General features: G+C 43.0%; 1 protein-coding gene across 1 annotated transcript in view; it reads left to right on the top strand.

Annotated features, from left to right (window-relative positions):
- Positions 1-20,057, top strand: part of atosa (atos homolog A) — a 28,445-nt gene that overhangs the window by 6,052 nt on the left and 2,336 nt on the right. The window contains exons 2-8 of the mRNA XM_084018036.1: positions 13,497-13,681; positions 14,272-14,468; positions 15,000-15,125; positions 15,419-17,261; positions 17,793-17,918; positions 18,721-18,809; positions 19,880-19,976. Of these exons, the coding sequence (XP_083874162.1) occupies positions 13,497-13,681; positions 14,272-14,468; positions 15,000-15,125; positions 15,419-17,261; positions 17,793-17,918; positions 18,721-18,809; positions 19,880-19,976 (2,663 nt within the window). The remainder of the gene's footprint in view (positions 1-13,496; positions 13,682-14,271; positions 14,469-14,999; positions 15,126-15,418; positions 17,262-17,792; positions 17,919-18,720; positions 18,810-19,879; positions 19,977-20,057) is intronic.

Here is a 20,057-nt window from a genome sequence, read left to right as displayed (position 1 = left end):
AATCATGCCTATTTGATTGATATTTATTTAGGAGGTCTGATTTTTTTTCTTCTCCCAGCTAAGTATATTCCTGTTTATGCATACATAGTCATTACATAAGGTATACAGTTCATTCATCAACTAGTTTAAGTCAACTTAAGTGTTTCGCCGTATTGCATTTTCAATACAACACCACTGCCATTTGCTGACCCAGCTGCACTGAACATGGATATTGGACTCCCCATTGTACAGCGAGATTCAGTGCTGCCTTTTGCAATGAATACCAATACTGTGTAGTATTTCAGCTGTGAATTACTATCCAGGCCCCCGGGGTAATCAGCCTAAATCAATGCTGTTGTGACAGGTTCGACTGTAAGTAGCCTAGCCTTGCTTAGCTGCTACATGGGATTGGGCCCCCAGTCCTCCCAGTCCAGCAAAACTCTACATAATGCTGGAACACATTATTTAGCACAGCGACCCGTTATCAGGACATACACAAGAAGCCATAGTGAGCTGTATACACAATCACATATAAGATTGTAAATAACTAAACATTTAGTCCATATTAACGCTGGAGTAGGAGCTGTATGGACACACAAAAATATACCTAGTCTTAGTGCTGGACTGGCTAAAGCTGAAAGTAGCAGCACAGGTCGCTTTAATGCTGTCAGGGTGCCACTGAGCCGGTGATGTCATTACTGGTGTGTTCGTCACATCCTCCCGCCCCTGTTGCTCCTCATAGCCAACCAGCAGCCAGCTCTGCACGAACAGGAAGGACCATCTGGACCTGGTGGTTTTCTCCCGGTAGGAGGGGTCGTTGTGGTGGAGGTGATGGTTTTCAGTGTCTTTATTTCTGTCTTTCTTTGACAATACTCAGTTTGTTCTTTGGTTACGCATTCATATTTCTTCTTCATCTGTGGGGAATGTGGTCGCCAAAATGTTTGATTAGTCGGTTTAAGTAAAAGAAGAAGTGAAGAATTCTCGGATTCCAGCTTCTTAAATGTGAATATTTTCTGGTTTCTTTAACAAGACACCTTTGTTTTTGGAAAACCTTTTCCTTTTCACCATTCTCCGACATTTTATGTACCAAACGACTAATCTATTAATCGAGAAAATAATCGACAGTGAAAACAAACTACTTACAGTGTCTTCCTTAGTGCATCTTTCCTTTTACTTTAGTATTAACCCTGATGTGATGTAAGTAGATCAGTGCAAATTCTGTGGGACGAACAAGCCTTGCTCAGAAACCACATACGAAAAAAATCACACAAGCACACATTTTAAAGGATTTCTTTGTGTTTCCTTCCGCCATGTCTGTTATTTTTAGCCGAGAAAACCAAAATGACATCTACTTGTTCCTCTCAGCAGTATTCACACATGAGTACATTGGGGGATGTGTGATTTGTGTTATCATGCAAGATTTCTAAGAAAGACCTTTTACAGGCAATTTAGTTTCTCTCTGACCTTGTAGTGAATCAACTTTCCCACTACTCACTCCACTGGTCTTCTTTTAATTATCCTATCTTCCTCCCCCCTCCTTTTTCTCTCCGGTCCTCTGAGTCATGTTGCATAGACTAACACCTCAGTACTTAACACCTCCACCACCACCAACTGCTGAAAATATCTCGACAAAAAAGCATATTGACAGAGCAAGCGCTTTGTTGACTTACAATCTAAATGCAAGATAGAAATAAGTGATAGAAGGACCTGCCATATTTATCAGCATACTTGTTGGATGAAGGCATTAAAGCATGAACTCTCTGCTGTGTTCACAGAGCACAATGGCAACTGATTTATTTTTTTAAATTAAGGATGCATTAAAGAAACTGGTGCCCTGTCAGTAATTGATTTCCTAGAACTGGTTAATGTTGATATTGACAGACCGGCTGAGCTGACTCTGAAGACCTCAGCTGTTTTGTTTGAGTGCTAAAGCTCATAATTAAAGAATTTAATGATAACCTGTTCTTATAATCGCATGAATATAGAACAATCTCTAATACCGACTGCTGAAGAGAAAACCAGTTAATATCCACACAGCGATAATTGATCTGTCTCTGATGGGAACTATTCTTTTAATGTATTAGAATCATTGTTACACGTAGACAACCTCCCTACTACGGAGAGTACTTTGGGGGCTTATTGTGGAACCATTAAGCACATTGTTTATTAACAAGAGTGTGAGGTTAAGTTAATTTGAGACTCATCACAACGATCCTCTTTCCTTTTCTCCATTGTCTCATCTCATCACTTTCAGGCCAACAACCGACCTGAACATTGAGTGAGGCGATTCCTCTATCACAGACAGTCAGTCAGTCCTATTACACTGGGGCTTTTTGGTTTTTGATGTGGAAATATGTTGTTAAAGAACGCTCTTGTCGATTTGAAGTGGGCATGGAATTGCTTAGTTCAAAAAGTCTGTACAAAAGAAGGCTCTAAATGTTAAAAACATGAAGTCCAATATACAAACGAAAAGTGAGAAGCATCAAACACGAGAGAAGGTAAACTTTTGTGGAGTTTTTTTCCCCCTAGCCACGTCAAGAATTTGTCCTTGTGCTTCTGTGTCTCGAGCAGTTAATTCCAGTCACCAACCACCTCCATCTGCCAGTGTCACAACTGACACACTTATCATGTGGCCTTTGGAGCTGCTCTGCTCAGGTTGCTCAATTCGGACTCGCCTTTCTAGAAATTGGCATCTGCAGCACAGGGCAGGTCAAATGCCTGTGTGTTCACCTTGGTCGGGGTGGCTTTTGGTTACAGAGAGGGGCTAGTTTGTCCTACTGCCCTAGTGTCCCGTAGATACCAACAGTCAGCTTGCTGAAATTTAACCTGCTCCAGTTAAGATTAAGTGTCATGTGTTGCCATTAAAGGAGATAGGAATTGGTCAAGGAGACAACTTCAATTAAGTACATATTCTCAACGCCCTTTAGCCAATATTGTAAATAATATTGCAAAGCGCAATATCTACTTCGTGGCTATCTATCAAATGAATACGTGACAATGTGTGCCTGTAATGTACATTGTTAAGGCTTGATTATGCAGGACTTACTTCTGGCTCTACCAGTGTTTAGTAATTCCTACTTGGCCAACCTTGACCAGCACTGCTGTGCTCACTCCACTCCACGTTGCATAACAGGTGTTGGACAATGAGTTTTGCAAAGGACCACTCTTGCTTGAATAACAGGGGGCTTAGGGGGCCTAGCTACAGTCTGTGCGAAATAAGGTCAAAAAGGGCAATGTGGAGGGAACAACAAACCTTAGGTCACTGTGACTGAGGGTCTGTTTCCTGTTATTTCTGGGAAGATGAGAGGCAGATTAGATGAGGGAGGGAGAAAGGTGTGATGATTTGTTATGAACAAGTACATGTCACACATTGTGTATGCTTTAGTCCCAATGAGGTATGCCTACTTCATTTATTATTTATGGATCTTTTTAAAACTCTCTTGAAAGTTTACAGCACATATCTTTTTTTCCCCATCTTCACTCTACTTGAAATGTACTCCGCCTAATCCATTCACACCTTGAAGTTGCCGAGTGCAACCGGTATACCTCTTTTAGCCACCAAGCAACTCATCTGAATAATAGGGGGCTTTAAGTGCCTTACTTCAGTTGCTATGGTTGTTGAGGAGAACAAACTGTATCTCATTCCTAACCTAGAATGTCTCAGCGGGTCTGGGATTTTAATATATACCTTTGTAGTCAGTATCTGGCAGAGTATGCAGGTTTTCATCAGCTTCAAATGCTGTAACCAGCCCGGTTGAAGTTGTGCTTCTCACTGAAATCAGCTGGCATAGAATGTGGTTCCAATGAAATCGGCACTCCTCCAACAGTGGTTACCTAACCGTGATAGGCTCCCATTGTTTTTGGTGCTTTCGTCATAGAGAACTGACCTACTACTGTAAAAAGCATGTATGAACTCAACCAACATTTACTGCATTAAAAATAAGGTTAAAATAGATGACTGACAAATGCAACTGTGTTAGAAAAAATTTTGTTTTTGTTCTATAGCCATGTACAAAACATTTACAAGAATTTGTCTCGTGCAAATTTTACCAGGAAGGTGTTTGGAGAAGGGAGACAAGGATGTGTCGATAACCAAGTGAAAGAAGTACTAATTAATAGACATGGCAGATAGATACTCTCCTAAATCAGGTCTGAGGTGAGACTTTTTTTACCCATTTAAGTGGAGATGAGATTTGTCTCAGTGCCACATGTTGAAAAGTTTTTTTTTTCCACAGGCTCGCAGGCTTGTTTACCGTGTGACTTCACTAGGGTGCAAGTTGCTCAGCTTCTAAACAACAGCTTTCTTTATGGCTGACAATGATGGGTGTGAGAGAGAGAGGACAATGTGGTGTGTCAGTCTGGGTCAAGTGTGTGTGTGTGTGTGTGTGTGTGTGTTTGTGTGTGTGTTTGTTTGTTGGCAGTTGAGAGAATAATACCAGCTGAGTTCACAAAACAGAAGAAGGGTTCTCCTCGGCAGGACCTGTACTAATGCCTCTCAGCCAATCGGTGCCTGTTGCTATGTATGCTGAGAATCTGCTCCTTTTGTGTTGCAAAGTGGGAGAGGGACACACACACACACACACACACACACACACACACACACACACTCATTTCAGTAAATCAATTGGGAGGAAACTGGAAAAGTTTCAAGACTCAAAGATGAGTCTTGACCATAACAAAACTTTCTGGTACGACAGATAAAGGTAGTTTTCGACCGATTAAATCCAAAGTTTACTGATGAGACATGCTGATAGCGCCCACCAAAAAAGTAAAACAGCCTGTTATCAGTAATTTAAAACAAATGTGTTTAATTTCAGCACATCAAACTGAATCTGGATCAGCTCTTCCTCACCGGTGATCATTACCATTCCTAAAATTCTTCTGGCAAAAACATGCCAGTTTCTTGGCAGACTCGGCCACCACTTCTAGTGTTTTTTTTTTGTTGTAACACAAGGCAGACAAAAACAGGAAAGGTGAGCTGGCAGTGACATGTTATAGTACGCTATGTTATTACAAATGTTATTTCGCAGCAAACCTCAGAGAGGGAGAAACAAAACACAGACACAAACACAGAGACGCACTTCCGATAACACTAACGCGTACACACAGCCGGATCTCAACACACACCCACAAAAGCGAGCATGAGCATGTAAACAGGTTTAACAGACGCACAACAGGCAGTCTTGCAGTCAGAGCTCGGCTGCCATGCTCAAACACAAAACACTCCGATGCTGTGTACCGGTTGCTCGTCACGCACACACCCGCAGAGCACAACAGAAGCATTAATTGTCCACAAACACTTTGTTGTAAAGATGCGGCTCCACTGTCACATACAAAGACACATGTCAGTGCAGCCGTGATGGGAATGTTGAACACAGTGTCTCCGTTGCCTCGGCAACCCTTTTTTTTAATTTTTTTATTACCCTGGTCAACATCGTTGATCACTGTTCTCCTGTAGTGTCAGGTCAGTCAGCCAGGAGAGAAGTGACTGAGGCCTTGTATCTCCCTTCCCCCCTCCTTTTATATTGGGCCTGAAAAAGGACAAGTGATGCTGTTGTGCTTTGCCACGGGGCTCAGTTAATTGTGTCTTAAATCCTGCTGCACTTTCTGTTTTAACAGGAAATTCAGCACCGTTTAAACATTTGAAAGCCACATGAGTACATAATAGAAGTGGATGTTTAATTTTGCCAAGGTAGTCGACATGTTTGTTGCATATTATGTCTTGATCTATGGCATATTGATAGTGTACTGTAACTCCTGTGCTAGTGCAGTAGCTTGTTGGGGTGTTTATGTTTTTCGTCAGACATACTTGGCAAAATCTAAATCTTAAAATGTCTAGGTCTATTGCTACTCTAAAATATCAAATATGATATAGGTTTAATTATTCTTAGCTGTGACCATCTGCCCCTTAAAAATATATCCGCTCAACCTGATTAGCATTTATTCAGTTGTGCAAACCTATGGTCATCTCCTGCCTGTCTACACATTTTCAACATGGGAAGTTGAAGACACAGTATGCTTGAAGCCATGACAACGCCCTTGCTAGACAGCTGACGACAAAAAGACACCGCAAGACTTCTCCTTGGTCTGTTGTGAAAAATGGTGCCTGATTTATTTTCTGTGGCTTTCAGCACACAATGAAGAACATGAAAAGACTTGATAATAGCTGCGGCCAAATTACCTCAAACCTATCAGAACTTGCACTTATGTTGTAAGCACCATGTGAGTCTGGATGATGAGCCGGTATAAAAGTACTAGATTTTAGCATGAAAAGCACAAACACTCTGCTTCCACTCAAAACACCCATGTATTGTGAGAATCTGTAGGTACGGCTTGATTTAGTTTCAGATTGCTGTGACTCAAATGTTATATTAACTAGCAAATTGCTACACAGAATTTCTTGAAACAGTGTTTCGTGAACACAGCATTTCCTAAATAGCAGATTGAATTATGTCAATGAATACTCAGAATATGTATAACATGCAGGGCTGTCAATCGATTAAAAAATGTAATCAGATTAATCACAAGGTAGCTGTGGATTAATCACGATTAATCACCATTCGTGAATATATATGAAAAATTCCCATTTTCTCTGTATATTGTGGGAACAGAAAGATAAATGACAGAAGGTGTATGCACCAGAATATGAAGCCCCGACAAATGGAGATGCACAGAATAGCACTTTTTATCAGACTGAGTACAAATATTTAAATGTCAGGACTTGCCAATACATAGTACTGATACTTAATAATACCATTACAGTTCTAACGATAACTTTGAAAACATTCAACTTTGTGTTTTCCTGATACAAACAGAGTTTGCAGTAAGGATATTAATAACCTGCAGTCAGTTATACAGTTAAAATAAATATTAAAGCTCAGAGACTCAGAGGAGCAGCTTGTCACTGAAAGGACAATAGTGCTGGTCCACCTTAAAGATCAGATGCGTTAATGTGTAATGAGTGCATTAACTCAAAGAAATTAACCGATGTGCATTCACGCGTTAATCTTGACAGCCCTAATAAAATGTAGTCTGTTACAATGAGTGAGTAGTTACATACAGTATACAGAGCATGAGTCTGTTCGCTCTGATGTAGTTTCTCTTTAGGCCTGAAAGTTTTATTGTTTTGCATATTTCAGGTCATGCAGCCCGTTTAGAACCGCACTCTTGTGACGAGATGCTCATAGAAATGCCAGGAAGAAATACTTTAAGAAAAATCAGAAGAAATTGGTCTTGCAGACCAGCTGGTCTCCAAATATAGTCGGACTGCAGGACTGGCCATGGAACAGAAAAGACAGCATTGCAAACAATTCCCATGGTGTTGTAAAGCAGTGGCAGAACTGCTGACAGTCCAAATCTGCCACCTGCTTTGCCTCCAGTGCATTTGAAAACTTTGAAACTGGATTTGTGCTTTCACAGTCTTGGGCTAGCTACATAGTGGACATCACGCAGCCTTCAAAAGCCCAGCCAGGTGGATTTTTTTTTTCTTTGTGATTTTCAAATAATCCATCAGCTATTTGTGCTGTGCTTTGGGAAGAGGTTGGTACTTAAAGGGTTAGCTTTGCCTGTAAATCAAAGGGACACAGTATGGCATATGAGCTGCAATTGCAATTCTTTTTTATCGTTCCATAGTTTATGACTTCAGACATTCACCACATTAGTCCTTTTTAACATGGGTACTGTTGGCAGACACCATCACAAAGTCATCAATTAATTGATGAGAGAGAGAGAGAGAGAGAGAGAGAGAGAGAGAGAGAGAGAGAGAGAGAGAGAGAGAGAGAGAGAGAGAGAGAGAGAGAGAGAGAGAGAGAGAGAGAGAGAGAGAGAGAGAGAGAGAGAGAGAGAGAGAGAGAATATTAGAAGAAGAGAGCTACCAAGTTGTGTCTATATTTATCTTACCGGGGGCTGCAGTAAAGAGATTTGGCATGAAAGAACCGTCATTGTAATCTCCTACTCTGCCTCTGTGTATTCATTTTAGAAATACAGATGCGTGCATGTGAGTGTGCTGCACAGTTCTTGATGAGAATCTCAAAAATATGATTTTTGTCTCACTATTCACAGCGTAACCATTTGAAAATGAAAATATTGCCTCCGTAATCTTTCTGAGCTTAAAATAAATTGACAAGTATGATGTTACACTGTTAGACAGCCTTGTACAGTGCATCAGCATCATAATATTGTCTTTTGTGGTTACTTTTTATTTGAGTGTTGCCCCTGTGCTGTGTGTTTGACTCTTGCATCCATCAAAGTCCCACACAACAGAGTAATGCTGAAAACTAGGTGTAGAATTTAGAGTTGTTTACATTCCTGCACCATCTACTTATGCACAGTTCAAAAGAACAACACAATCCTGTCATCCGTTGAGCAATTTTGGGAGAAATTAGCTGCAATGTGTTTGTTGCAGTGGGATTTGTTGCTAATGCAAATATGGCTGAATGGTTAAAGGATGTCGACTGTGCATCCCTGTTTGACCATACGTACACTCTTATCAGAATGAGGACTTTGATTCAGAAAGAGCTAGAAATCATTGTGTGTCGAGCTGACACACTCCAGCGAGCTCAGCAGACTGCTGCCACTGCTGCATTGAAGATGCCTAGAAATGCCTTTAACACACAGCCTCCGGGCAGCCTAGTTATCTTGAGTCTGCAGGTCCCCAAAAATATTCAAGTGTTTTAAATCATATCAGCTTAAGGCAAATGATTTAAAACTCAGAGAGCAAAATAGTCTCAAATCTTAACAATTCTCTGGTGTCCTTGTTGCATTCTTTTTCATTAAGGAATTGGTCCCCTTATATGGACCTTTGTTCTCTTAGTTTTATTATGTATTCATCTAAGAAAATGCACTGATCCCCACTGGAGCAGTTAGGGGCTTTAGTGTTTTTTGTCAACAGTAGCGGTAACACGGCCAGTCTTGCCAATTGCACTGAAAAATGCAGTATACCAGTCTAGCCATTCTTTAGATTGTTTGTTTTGACACGTATTTCAATTTATTTGAATATAGAGAGGCTAAGTCACGCCCATGAGACCTTATTTCAGGAAAAAAAGACAGTCAATGGCAAGAAGCAAATCATTTTGGATCCCGTATGAATTGTGACATGAATTACACGATGTTTGGCAATTTGAAGGAAAATTCTACTCGTCAAGAAAGTCTCATTTTGTGCTATAACACTGTTAAAATATGTAATTTGAAAGACTAACACCTAAAGTACAACAAAGGTCGCTTTAGACATTCTGTAATACATTTGTCCCCCACAGTCTACCAGACAGGTCATGCATGGTCTTGGTATATCTACGTTAGATTTTTATGTTTTCATTAAAGAGCACAGAAACGAATAGTAAACACTTGCCATTATTTTACCTACTTGTGGACGTGTTTTGGCGTTGAGAAAAAGGAGGTTTTATATCAACTCAACAGATGCAAATGCCACCCAATTCCCCTTCTTTTCTGCAAGGTTTAGAACATTTGCATGAAATTAACTTGACAAACAGCTAACTGGACACATTGTTAATGTGACCTCCTGTCTGCCTTGTCAACTAACATTGTGTTTCCTCTCTGCCCTTTAGACTACTTATCTGTCTTTTCCAATATCTGTGAAGACCTTCTGTCTCTCTCCCTCTGAAGCGTGTCTCATCTCTCTGCTTGCTGCCCTGCAGTACATTATCTCATATTGTCTGTGTGTGTTTAACGCTCCTTGATAACCGGTAGCCCCGCCATAGGTGAGCTCATCAGTGTATTGTTCCTGCTTAGACCTTGATCTGTAACTCTCCCCCCCATCTGCCATTGGCTTTTGTCTCCCGTCCCCAACACAGGCACATTTACAAATGATGAAACACTAGGAAGACTCTAGCTGTGCTGTCTGCTTCATTTGAATGAAACGTGGTCACAAACAAATTACATACATAGTGAACTGCCACGGCTGAATGGAGGAGGATGGGAGCAGCATTTGCCATATGGGTACTTACACAGCATTCAAATTAGCTGTGAGTATACGTGTGTGAATGTTTGAGTGTGTGTGCAGAGAGCAGAGCAATTTTCGGTGTAGAAAGAGGGCCAACCATGCAGACTGTGTGTCCGCAGTGCACAGATTAGTGGGTCGGCTTATATGAATGTGTGTGTCTCCCACTTTGTATCTCTTTATCCTTCTATCTGTCTTCCCATCTGTCTATGTGTTAAAAATGAACACGTTACCGCATACAAAAATGTAAGAATTTAATCCAGCGGCATGTCATTTGAATGACAAGAATCAGAATTCAGAATCATGATCACTGTCGTAACCATTTTGACCAGGCACCGACATGTTTGACTTGTCCGTGTGCCTCTATGACAAGCTTTAAGTAAGGATGAATCACTCCATGGTGTGTTTACTCCGAACACTGTTTATGCTACCGAGGCCGACTGCTCCACTCGTGTCCTGTAGGCCTTTTTCCATCCCACATGACTGTATACTGTTGGCCCGAGGACACAGAGACAGCTGAGAAGCATGTGCGTGTGTTTGTGTGGGTATACAGGTCCATCCAGCCCATCTGTGGGCGGGTCTCCAGCCACACTTGGTGGCAGCCGGTCACAGGTCTAATAATAAGATGCCTGAATCTAAATCCGACCTGTTACATAATTCACATCACACGTTATCGAGAGATGGAGGCGAGGTCAGACGCACGTGGAAAAGAGACAGATCCATGTTGCATTGTGTGTTATGGACTTGGGTTTGGGACTGTTATAGTGGAGGATATATGCAGTGTGGAGCCTGTTATTTTAGAGCTATTTTGGACCTAAATCTGATTATGTTTTCCAGATTTAAATTAGATTTCTTTCTCTGTTTGCATTCCTCAAGTAGTGCTAGCAGTTCCTATGGGACATCTCTAACTGAAAGCATGTGGATCAGTGCAGTCTATACACAGGTTTAAAAAAAGGAGACTAAATTACTTCATATGCAGGTAGATCACACAGAGAAGGCTCAAAAACAAATTGGAGAAAGAGGGGAAAATACATCTTACAGACAAACATTAATTCAAGCAATACAAATTTAGATTGATGAGACAGATTTCACATTTCAGAGAAATGGAAAGACAAGAATGAATTGGTCATGGTCCAGTGGGAAAGAGAGGAGGAGGGGAAGCAAAAGGCAGAATTGAACATTGAGCCCCGCTTGTGAGGCTTAATGATTGGTAAACAACCCAGATTGTTACATAAATTCCCAAATTATGTCAACTATTTGTACCATTGATTTGCCTCTTAAGCAGAAACAAAACCTCTGTCTTTCTTGAATATTACAATCCGATTGTTTGCATTGATTATTTCAAGCTGTTGAAAAAAGGAAGAAACTGGTTCACAGTTCTGTAAATGTCTTTCTGTGTGTTTAACACAGCTCTCTCTTTTCACGCCTTTGGAAAGGTTTCCTGCCTCTGCCTTTTAATGTGTTGTTCTGCATCCTGATCACCTCCCAGCCATTTAGGCTTGCTTCTGTGTGTGCATGTGTGTGTGTGTGCACGTGTGCATGTGTGTGTGTGTGTGTGTGTGTGTAGGCTTCATAGGAATGTTCTCTTCAGTCACGACGCCCTAAAGAATGACAGCTCTCATCTATGGGCTGGGCCCCTTAACCAAAGCTTCCATCACTAGTCCTTTTGTCCTGTGTGTGTGTGTGTGTGTGTGATTATGGTGTGTGTGTGTGTGTGTGTGTGTGTGTGTGTGTGTGTGTGTGTGTGTGTGTGTGTGTGTGTGTGTGTGTGGTGTGTGTGTGTGTGTGTGTGTGTGTGTGTGTGTGTGTGTGTGTGTGTGTGTGTGTGTGTGTGTGTGTGTGTGTGTGTGTGTGTGTGTGAGAGAGATTATGATGTGTATGTTTACCGCTCTGTCGTCATGTTTGTTTTTGTTATGTGCTTTAGGAGGAGGGTGTATGAATGTATGTGTTCCTGGGTTTGCCTTTCCTAGAAAGCAGCAATCTGACACCCACTACGCACACATAATTGTTGCTGTGTGTGTGTGTGTGTGTGGAAGGGGGTATATGGAGCACACCGCTTCTCAGAGGCTGTTTTCCATTTCCCCCTTAATCACTCTTCTACATCCATCCATGCTTCCTTTTTCTTTTGCCTCTTGCCTCCTCAAAGCCCCTGATAAGACCAGGAAGTTTAGCTTTCCCCAGTGCAAACTGGGAATACTTTATACTGCCCACTGCTATCCAGTACATTCAGGCCAACCATCATGTAAAGGTGATGGACTCTGTGACCTTGACTCTTTACCTTTGTCATATATTACTCCCTCTTGCTCCCTTTTCCTTTCTCACCCGCTGGTCTCTTTCTCCCTTTGTTCAAACCTTTCCGATTCCAGCCCATAAAGAAAAGGAGATTGACCCTGAATATAGCCTCCATCTCTTTTCACCCTGCACTTATTCAGCCTACAGCTGGCTGACAGACCCCCTCCCTCACCTCACCTCACCTCCCCCGCTCCTCCCTCCTCATGTTTTGTGTTGGGCTGCGCCTCTCTCCACGTGCAGCAGCAGCTCAAAGACATGTAGGAGGAGTTCCCTAAGAGGAATGTGCGTGACTGGCTGGCTGGCTGACTGCGATATGTGTATGCGCACACACACACACACACACACACACACACACACACACACGCACACGCACGCAGCAGCAGCAGCAGCTCAGCTCGTAGCTCACACTTCTCAAAGCCAGCTGAGAGGGACACTGTTCCAGCCAGTATGGATCTGGGAGGACTGTTTATGTGTCCGTGTCCGTGTGTGTCTGTGTACTGTGTGTTTTGTGTGTGTATTTGAGCTTCTAGCCTTATGAGCAACTGACAATTTAAACAAATTTAAACAAAGGCAGGTGGAGGGTTTGAGATTGTAGGACAGGCAGCTTCTTGACTTTTGTTTTGCTTGTGTGCTGTAAAGAAAGCAACCTGTGATTCCTAGAGCTGCTGTGTATCAGCTGACCTCCTGCGGGATTCTGGGAGTTTTCTCTGGAGGAGCACAGGAGCTGGAGTGCTAAGACTGGCTCTTCAAAATTCTGCTAAAAATATCCCTACTTTAGATCTAAGCTTCAATTATAACACCAACAGAGGAGGGTTTTGTTACTTTAGGTAATGCAGGAGACAAACTGACAAGCAACAGCTACAATTTAGTCATATTCGACTGGTGACTTAATAATACGAGGGGGGGGAGACAGTGTGCGCTTCACCCCTCTCCTCAGCTGACACGAAAGGTCTAAATATATTCCTTTGAAGCAGTCAAACTGGAAAAGTTGTGTCATCTGCCGCCTTCCCTCACACTGCTTCCCTAAACAAGTCTTTCCAGCCAAAGTTAAATGGCCATGTCTATTTGAGTATAACACATTCAGGCATAAATCATGTCAATACGGGCTGCATCCTGATTGCATTTTTATTGCCCTCAACATCTGTCACAGCATGTGTAGATTAGTGGTTAACCTGCTTCTTTCCTCCAATGAGTTCCTCGTTTCTGTTAAGATGTGAAGTGATCAGAAAAGAGAAAGATATGCTGACGTCAGTTTCTCTGCCTCTCCTAGATGCAACGGAGGAGTTTTTCGAGTACGATGCAGAGGAGTTCCTGGTGTTTCTGACCTTGCTTATCACAGAAGGAAGGACACCAGAATATTCCGTGAAGGGTAGAACCGAGGGGCTTCACTGTCCACCAGCCCAGTCGGCCATGCCGCCTCTTCACAAGCACGAATGCAGCGACAAACTGCCCCAGGTAGCACGTTTGCGCACACATTTATGCGCACCTGAAGTGAGAACGCAGCCTCTTCTCATTTCACGAAAGGTTGTTGTTGCTTCATTTGTGTCATGAGCGTTTCTTTTAAGTTCCGTTCATGAAATGGGATCCACATTTTATATATTGTTTGCTATTTTTGAGATATTAGTAATACTTGTATACAGTTCAACACCACCACAAACTACAGCCTCTGAAATGACCATGAAGTTGAATCAACACCTTTATAAAACAGTTTTTAACAAATTGACATTATGTACCAGAAATGGTAGGGTTTATAACAGGGCTTTTGTATTAGACTGCATTTGTTTTAATTAGGCTCACTGGATATGTATAATCATGTATAGCTGCAACAGCTATACACAAAAGCATATAGTAAAATTCCAAGTAGGAAAGATTGTTGATATGGTGACTTGAGATGTGACCTAAATAAAATCACTGAGAAATTCAGCTGTAAGTGAAGCTTTTTGTGGGTCCCATCTGCTCTGCCCTGAGAGTTCAAGGTCCTGGTGTTGACATTCAGTAATGAACACTAACCCTCCACCTTTGTCTGCGGGTGTGTGTGTGTCCAGTGTCGGCAGGCAAGGCGAACCCGTTCGGAGGTGATCCTGCTTTGGAGGAACAGCATCCCCATCATGATCGAGGTCATGCTCCTGCCAGACTGTTGCTATGGTGATGAGTGCCCCCCAAGTGACCCTATCAGTGACCCGATCATCAAACAAGATGCTCTGCTGCTGGAGAGGTGGACCCTACAGCCAGTTCCAAGACAGTAAGACACACACACACACAAGCACACACACTTACTATTTAAACATGGGCAACACTAGAAAAGAGATGTATTTATACAAAGTAGACTGCTGTTACGAGAGAAAAATGGTATGTCATTGTTACATGGTTCAAGCTAAATGGCTGTATCCAGAGAAAAATGTATGTAGCAATAAATTCAGTGCAGGTTTTAGTCTTGTCTATAATGTACAGAATGGCATTGTTAATGAGAGATGTATGACTTCATCATCTTCAGCTTGATCCAGAGACATGCAAAGGTAAAAGCTAGAAAAAGGTATACTGTGTAAAAAATTAATTAGCTTTACAAATTGTCCTACTTTCTCACTCAAGTGTAGGACCAGGGAACACTGTTTAAAAAAACAACCCCCCCCCCCCCCCCCCCCCCCCCCACACACACACACACACACACACACACACACACACACATCACACACACACACACTTCCTTGAATTGTCTTCTCATTAACCTGACATACTGGCACATTTCCACATATTTTAACTGTGTTTTTAATAGAAGCGGTGATCGTTTCATTGAGGAGAAGACCCTGCTCTTGGCTGTTCGCTCCTACGTCTTCTTCTCCCAGCTCAGTGCCTGGCTCAGCGCCTCCCATGGTATTGTCCCGAGAAACATCCTGTACAGGTCAGACATAACACTCACTTAAGACTATGACACTGGTGGCCTGACACTGGTGGCTTTTTTATTGAGGCTGTTGCACCACAACATTGAAACTACAGGAAACTGCATATGAAGTTGTGTTCTTTTCAAATTTATATATGGGTGTAAACCTTGTGTGCTGTGCTGTTATTTTGTCCTGAAAATTGAATCAGAGGAAGTACATCTGAATCATCGGAGGCTCTGACAATTCCTGGATATTTTAAAGGCTAACAATGGCGTGTTAACTGAATCCCTCTCTCACTGTCTCTGTCAAACAGGATCAGTGCTGCTGATGAGGAGTTGGTGTGGCAGTTCTCCCAGCCTCCTTCAGAACACATTTTTCCCATCCCCAATGTTTCCCAGAGTGTTGCACTGCAGGTTCATGTCCAGTCACTCCCCCGCCAACCCACCTACCCCACCCTGGCCTGCAGCATCCATACCGGCCTGCCTCCACTTTACAGCAAGACCCCCAGCCTCAACCCAAACCTCAACAGCCATGGTGGCCTGCTCGCCCACAAAAAGAACCAGGACCCCAGCAAAGACGACCTCCTTCACAATGCTAACATGTACAGCAAGAACTCCAACTCCATGTCTGGCCTTCTCCTCAATGGATTACCCATTCCTAATCTCCCCATCAACAACATCCCCATTAATAGCCTTCCCCACACTGTTGTTCCTCCTCCATACATCAAAAAGAGCCAGGAGCCTGGTGAGGACCACACATATCAGAATGGAGAGCTTCCGCAGGTCAACATCCCCCAGCGTCAGGGCTCCCCACTGTTCCACAGGGCCTCTCACTCCCCCACACCCCCACGCTCCCACTCCCCCTCTCCACTTCCCACAAGTAAAGCAGGGAAGTGGCTTTACTCTGCTCTCAATGGTTCGTCTGACCCCACACAAGTAGAGGTCTTTGGGTCCGGCACCAACAGCAGTGATAGGTCAAAGGGGCCCATCCCTGAGCCACTGAGAACATTTAAGAATTTCTCCTTAACTGAGCCACCCCGTTGCCCCTCCCCAAGGCCTGCAACCGAGACGAACCCCCTGATTGGCTCCCTGCTGCAGGAGAGACAGGAAGTTATTGCCCGCATTGCACAGAGGCTCAACTTCTGCGACCCCACAGCACCGCCACTCCCTCCTGGCCTTTTTGCTTCTGACAACCCTCCCAAAGCCATGTGGGGCAGTAACCATGACGACATAACTGCCAGTAAGACCAAAGAGCCCGAGCTACCGCCCTATGAGTGTGTGGGGCGTGTGTGGCCCAGTCCATTCAACACACCTGTGACTGACACTTCTTTCAGCAAACGGGAGAGCTCCTCACCCAAACCTGCAGCATGTAGGAAGCTGAAAATGACTGAGACGAGAGATGCAGAGGAGAGAGAGAAAGAGAGGGAAAAAGACAGGGAGAAAGAAGGCTCCCTGATCGCCCAGGCAGTACAAGACATAACCAGACTCATCCAGGAGAGACTGTCTGTCCCCTCTCTGTCCCCGAGGCACAGCAGGAGTGACCGCCATCTGCACCAAACACACACAACAACCGTCACACACACAGTCCGCACATACTCGCACGCCACACATATCCCACAATTCTCACACACTGCCACCAACGGCTACACTAACGGCCACATACCCAGCCATGAACCTCACAGAGGCAGTGGTCAAACCCCTGCCACACACGCGCCCGTTTGCACAGACAAGCCCCGGGTGGATCCAGGTAACGAATGCCATTCTCCCCGGGCCCAAAATGGTGCTCATTTTACACTTGAAGAACCCTCATTTAAAGGCCAGTCCCACACCCAGGCTGGTCGCCGTTTACGAACTCCCCCGCAGGAAAAGCTCAGAGTCAGGACACCCAGCAGCCATGAAACCCCCTCTGCCTCCCCGGTCCTTGAGGACAGCCCAAGGAATTCCCAGATCTTTAGTTGGACTTGCAATGATGCCAACCTAGCCATGAACTGTAACATAAGCCACAACCACAGCAAGCCTCAGCCTCAGCTTCAGTCCCAGATGCAGTTCTGTGTACCAGCCCAGGCCTCTGCCCTGCAGGATGAGAACCAGGCACCCTCGATGTCTGGATGCTCCAACACCTCCAGTCCAGACGTGACCCCCCCTTCTACTGTCCTGGTAAGGGACTCCTCATTTCAATGGGCTTTGTTTTTACATATACTTTTGAGTGATACCCCATCTACTAATCTGCACCTATTCCATTTACCATGCCATATCCCTGTTTTAATGAGCCTTGGTTTAACTGTGTCTCTAAAAAAGGAATTGTTCAACATTTTGGAAAAAGAAGCGTATTTGTTTTATTGCCAAGTGTTAGAAGAGGAGATTGATACCGCTTTCATGTCTGTGCAGTAAATACAGCACTAGCTCAATCCAGCAGCAGTAGACAGGGAAACAGCTAGCCCCCCTGGACACTTTATTAAACAAAATGTGGGTTACTACAAGCATCACATTTTTCAAATTTAACAAATCAAATTAGAAGGAAACCTCCTCGTTTATACACCACTCAGTTGAATGAGTGTTTTGCTGGGAGCAGATGGGACTGGAGTGATAATCAAGATTGCATGATATATGAGAACATATCTTACTAAATCCAGATTATTTCAATTTACTTGCAAAATGTCTTAATCACTCTCCTTCTCTGTGATCCAGCGAGCTCACAGCCCCTCCCCGCTGCGTCCCTGCAACAGTTGGAAGAAACAGAATCGCCACTCATTAGACGCCACAGCAACCAAGGCCTTCCACCCCTGTACTGGCCTGCCTCTGCTCTCCAGCCCTGTAAGAAACACGCACACTTATCTTTATAGTGAAACTCACTGTCATTGTCATTTTCTACATGCGGGCTCTCAGTCACAAACACGTACTGACTCAGTCATAGTCGATGTTTATGCAGTTGAGTTTGCAAAAACACCACACTCACTACCCTCTTTATTTCAAGTGTTAGAAGTGAGCCTGTGAATGTTCGTTGTAAGGAGACTTTGAAATATCTGGCAGCTGTTTTTATTGCTGCTGCTGGGCCACTGAGTTGTTGGCCAAGGTTAATGTACGCACCCACACCCACACACATACATGCAATTTATCAACCTCACTAAATTGTTTCGCTGATTTTATCAGATTAACATGCTGCCGGAACAGTTTCCTACCTTCTGATCGGCCTCACTCATGCACACAAACACTTACATTTACTCAGAGATGCTCAGGGTATTCTCAGTGTACCACATCCTTGCCTACACACAAGCTACTTTATTTTCACATACACAATATGACGCACTTTGCACAAAACAACGTCATACTTAAATATTCTGAAATCACTTCATCCCTGTGATGCCTTTTGAATCTGATTGAGTTGTATAATTTTAAACCCTATATTTTCTATATGCATGTATATGTCATCCAAGCTCTAACCTGGGATACTGTGTGTGTGTGTGTGTGTGTGTGTGTGTGTGTGTGTGTGTGTGTGTGTGTGTGTGTGTGTGTGTGTGTGTGTGTGTGTGTGTGTGTGTGTGTGTGTGTGTGTGTGTGTGTGTGTGTGTTGTGTGTGTTGTGTGTGTTGTGTGTGTTGTGTGTGTGTGCGCCACAGGTTCCTCAGAGGAAAAATCAAACGGGCTACTTTGATCTGGACACCTCTCTGGCTGGCTGTAAGGGTTTGCCTTGGGCCTCTGGGAAAAGGTACACATTTTCTCACCTGGGAGCTTTGTTACTATAGTTACTCCAAATCAGTTTGTCCAGGAGGATAAGGCCAGGATACTTTCACAGGTCTAATGCAGTCTGATTAACAGTTGGACGACAGATAGTTCTTTTTGTTTTTGTTTTGCAGTTGCCTCCCACGTTATTTTTATTATAGTACCATCTGGATCAAGTTACTCATGCTTTGTGTCATAATTTTAAAAACCTGTTTTTGCACTATGCAACATTTCAGCTGTTTCAACTTACCAGTTGTAAATGGCAGGGAAATAAACTCTGTTTTTTATTGTTCTTTATTGTGTTTAAAGTTGATTCATTAGTATCCAATCCAAAGTCATAGGAGTAGTATTTAAGGATATATATTAGAGAGGTTTGCCACAGGAACCATATTTAACCTTAACAATCAGCAACAGGTTCCAGAAGTATTGTCTGTGTTGAGAGATCAGACAAAAAGAGTGTTGTTCTGAGTGGTAAGGTTAGGTCAGCCCTGTTCTGCTGACAAGCTGCCACCTGCTGAATCTATGCTGTACTGTGGCTGCATCTAGAATCACACACATTCTGCTCAAAATGGCAGATGGAACTGAGTCTATTTCATATACATGGAGCTTCATGGCACTGCCTGCACACAGCAGATGTGGGTGGTAACTCAGTGCTGCTTTTGAGAGCAGATGTTTAAGAGTTTGGTCCTCGGGGTGTACAGTTAATTTAAGCTTTCCATTTATTTATTTTTTTATTGTTTTTTGTGCTTGATTAATTATATATACTAAAGATGTCTGTGGCCATTGAACACATTCTGTTTTCCCCTGTCTGTTCCTTTGGTAAATTAAGATGTCAGAGAACAAACATTTTGCGATTTAAAAAAAAAAAAAAAAAAAAATGTGTTCACACAAATGAAATTCACAATCACACATTTGTTTTCTCACCGTGGACGCAGGTCTTTTTTAGACATACCAGGAATGCTTGTCTCATAGACATCATAGGATGTTCTTTCACACACCTTGCCATGACAACAAGTTGATCAAGTGTGTGTGTGTGTGTGTGTTTTAACCCTTCAGGGTGTGTCCAAAGAGAGAGGGGTACACTGATGAGTCACAGCAGCTGTTCAGTGCCAGCGCTCCACTTGCCAGTCTCAGTCTGCTGGGAAACTTTGAGGTATAACACACAAACACACTCAGTAATTCAATACCAATGATCATATAAAATAAAATAAAAATTGAATTCCATTAAAATATT

The sequence above is a fragment of the Eutrigla gurnardus genome, assembly GCF_963514095.1.
Source record: "Eutrigla gurnardus genome assembly, chromosome: 1".
Classification (NCBI taxonomy): Eukaryota; Metazoa; Chordata; class Actinopteri; order Perciformes; family Triglidae; genus Eutrigla; species Eutrigla gurnardus.
This window is presented reverse-complemented; position numbering and strand designations above follow the sequence as displayed.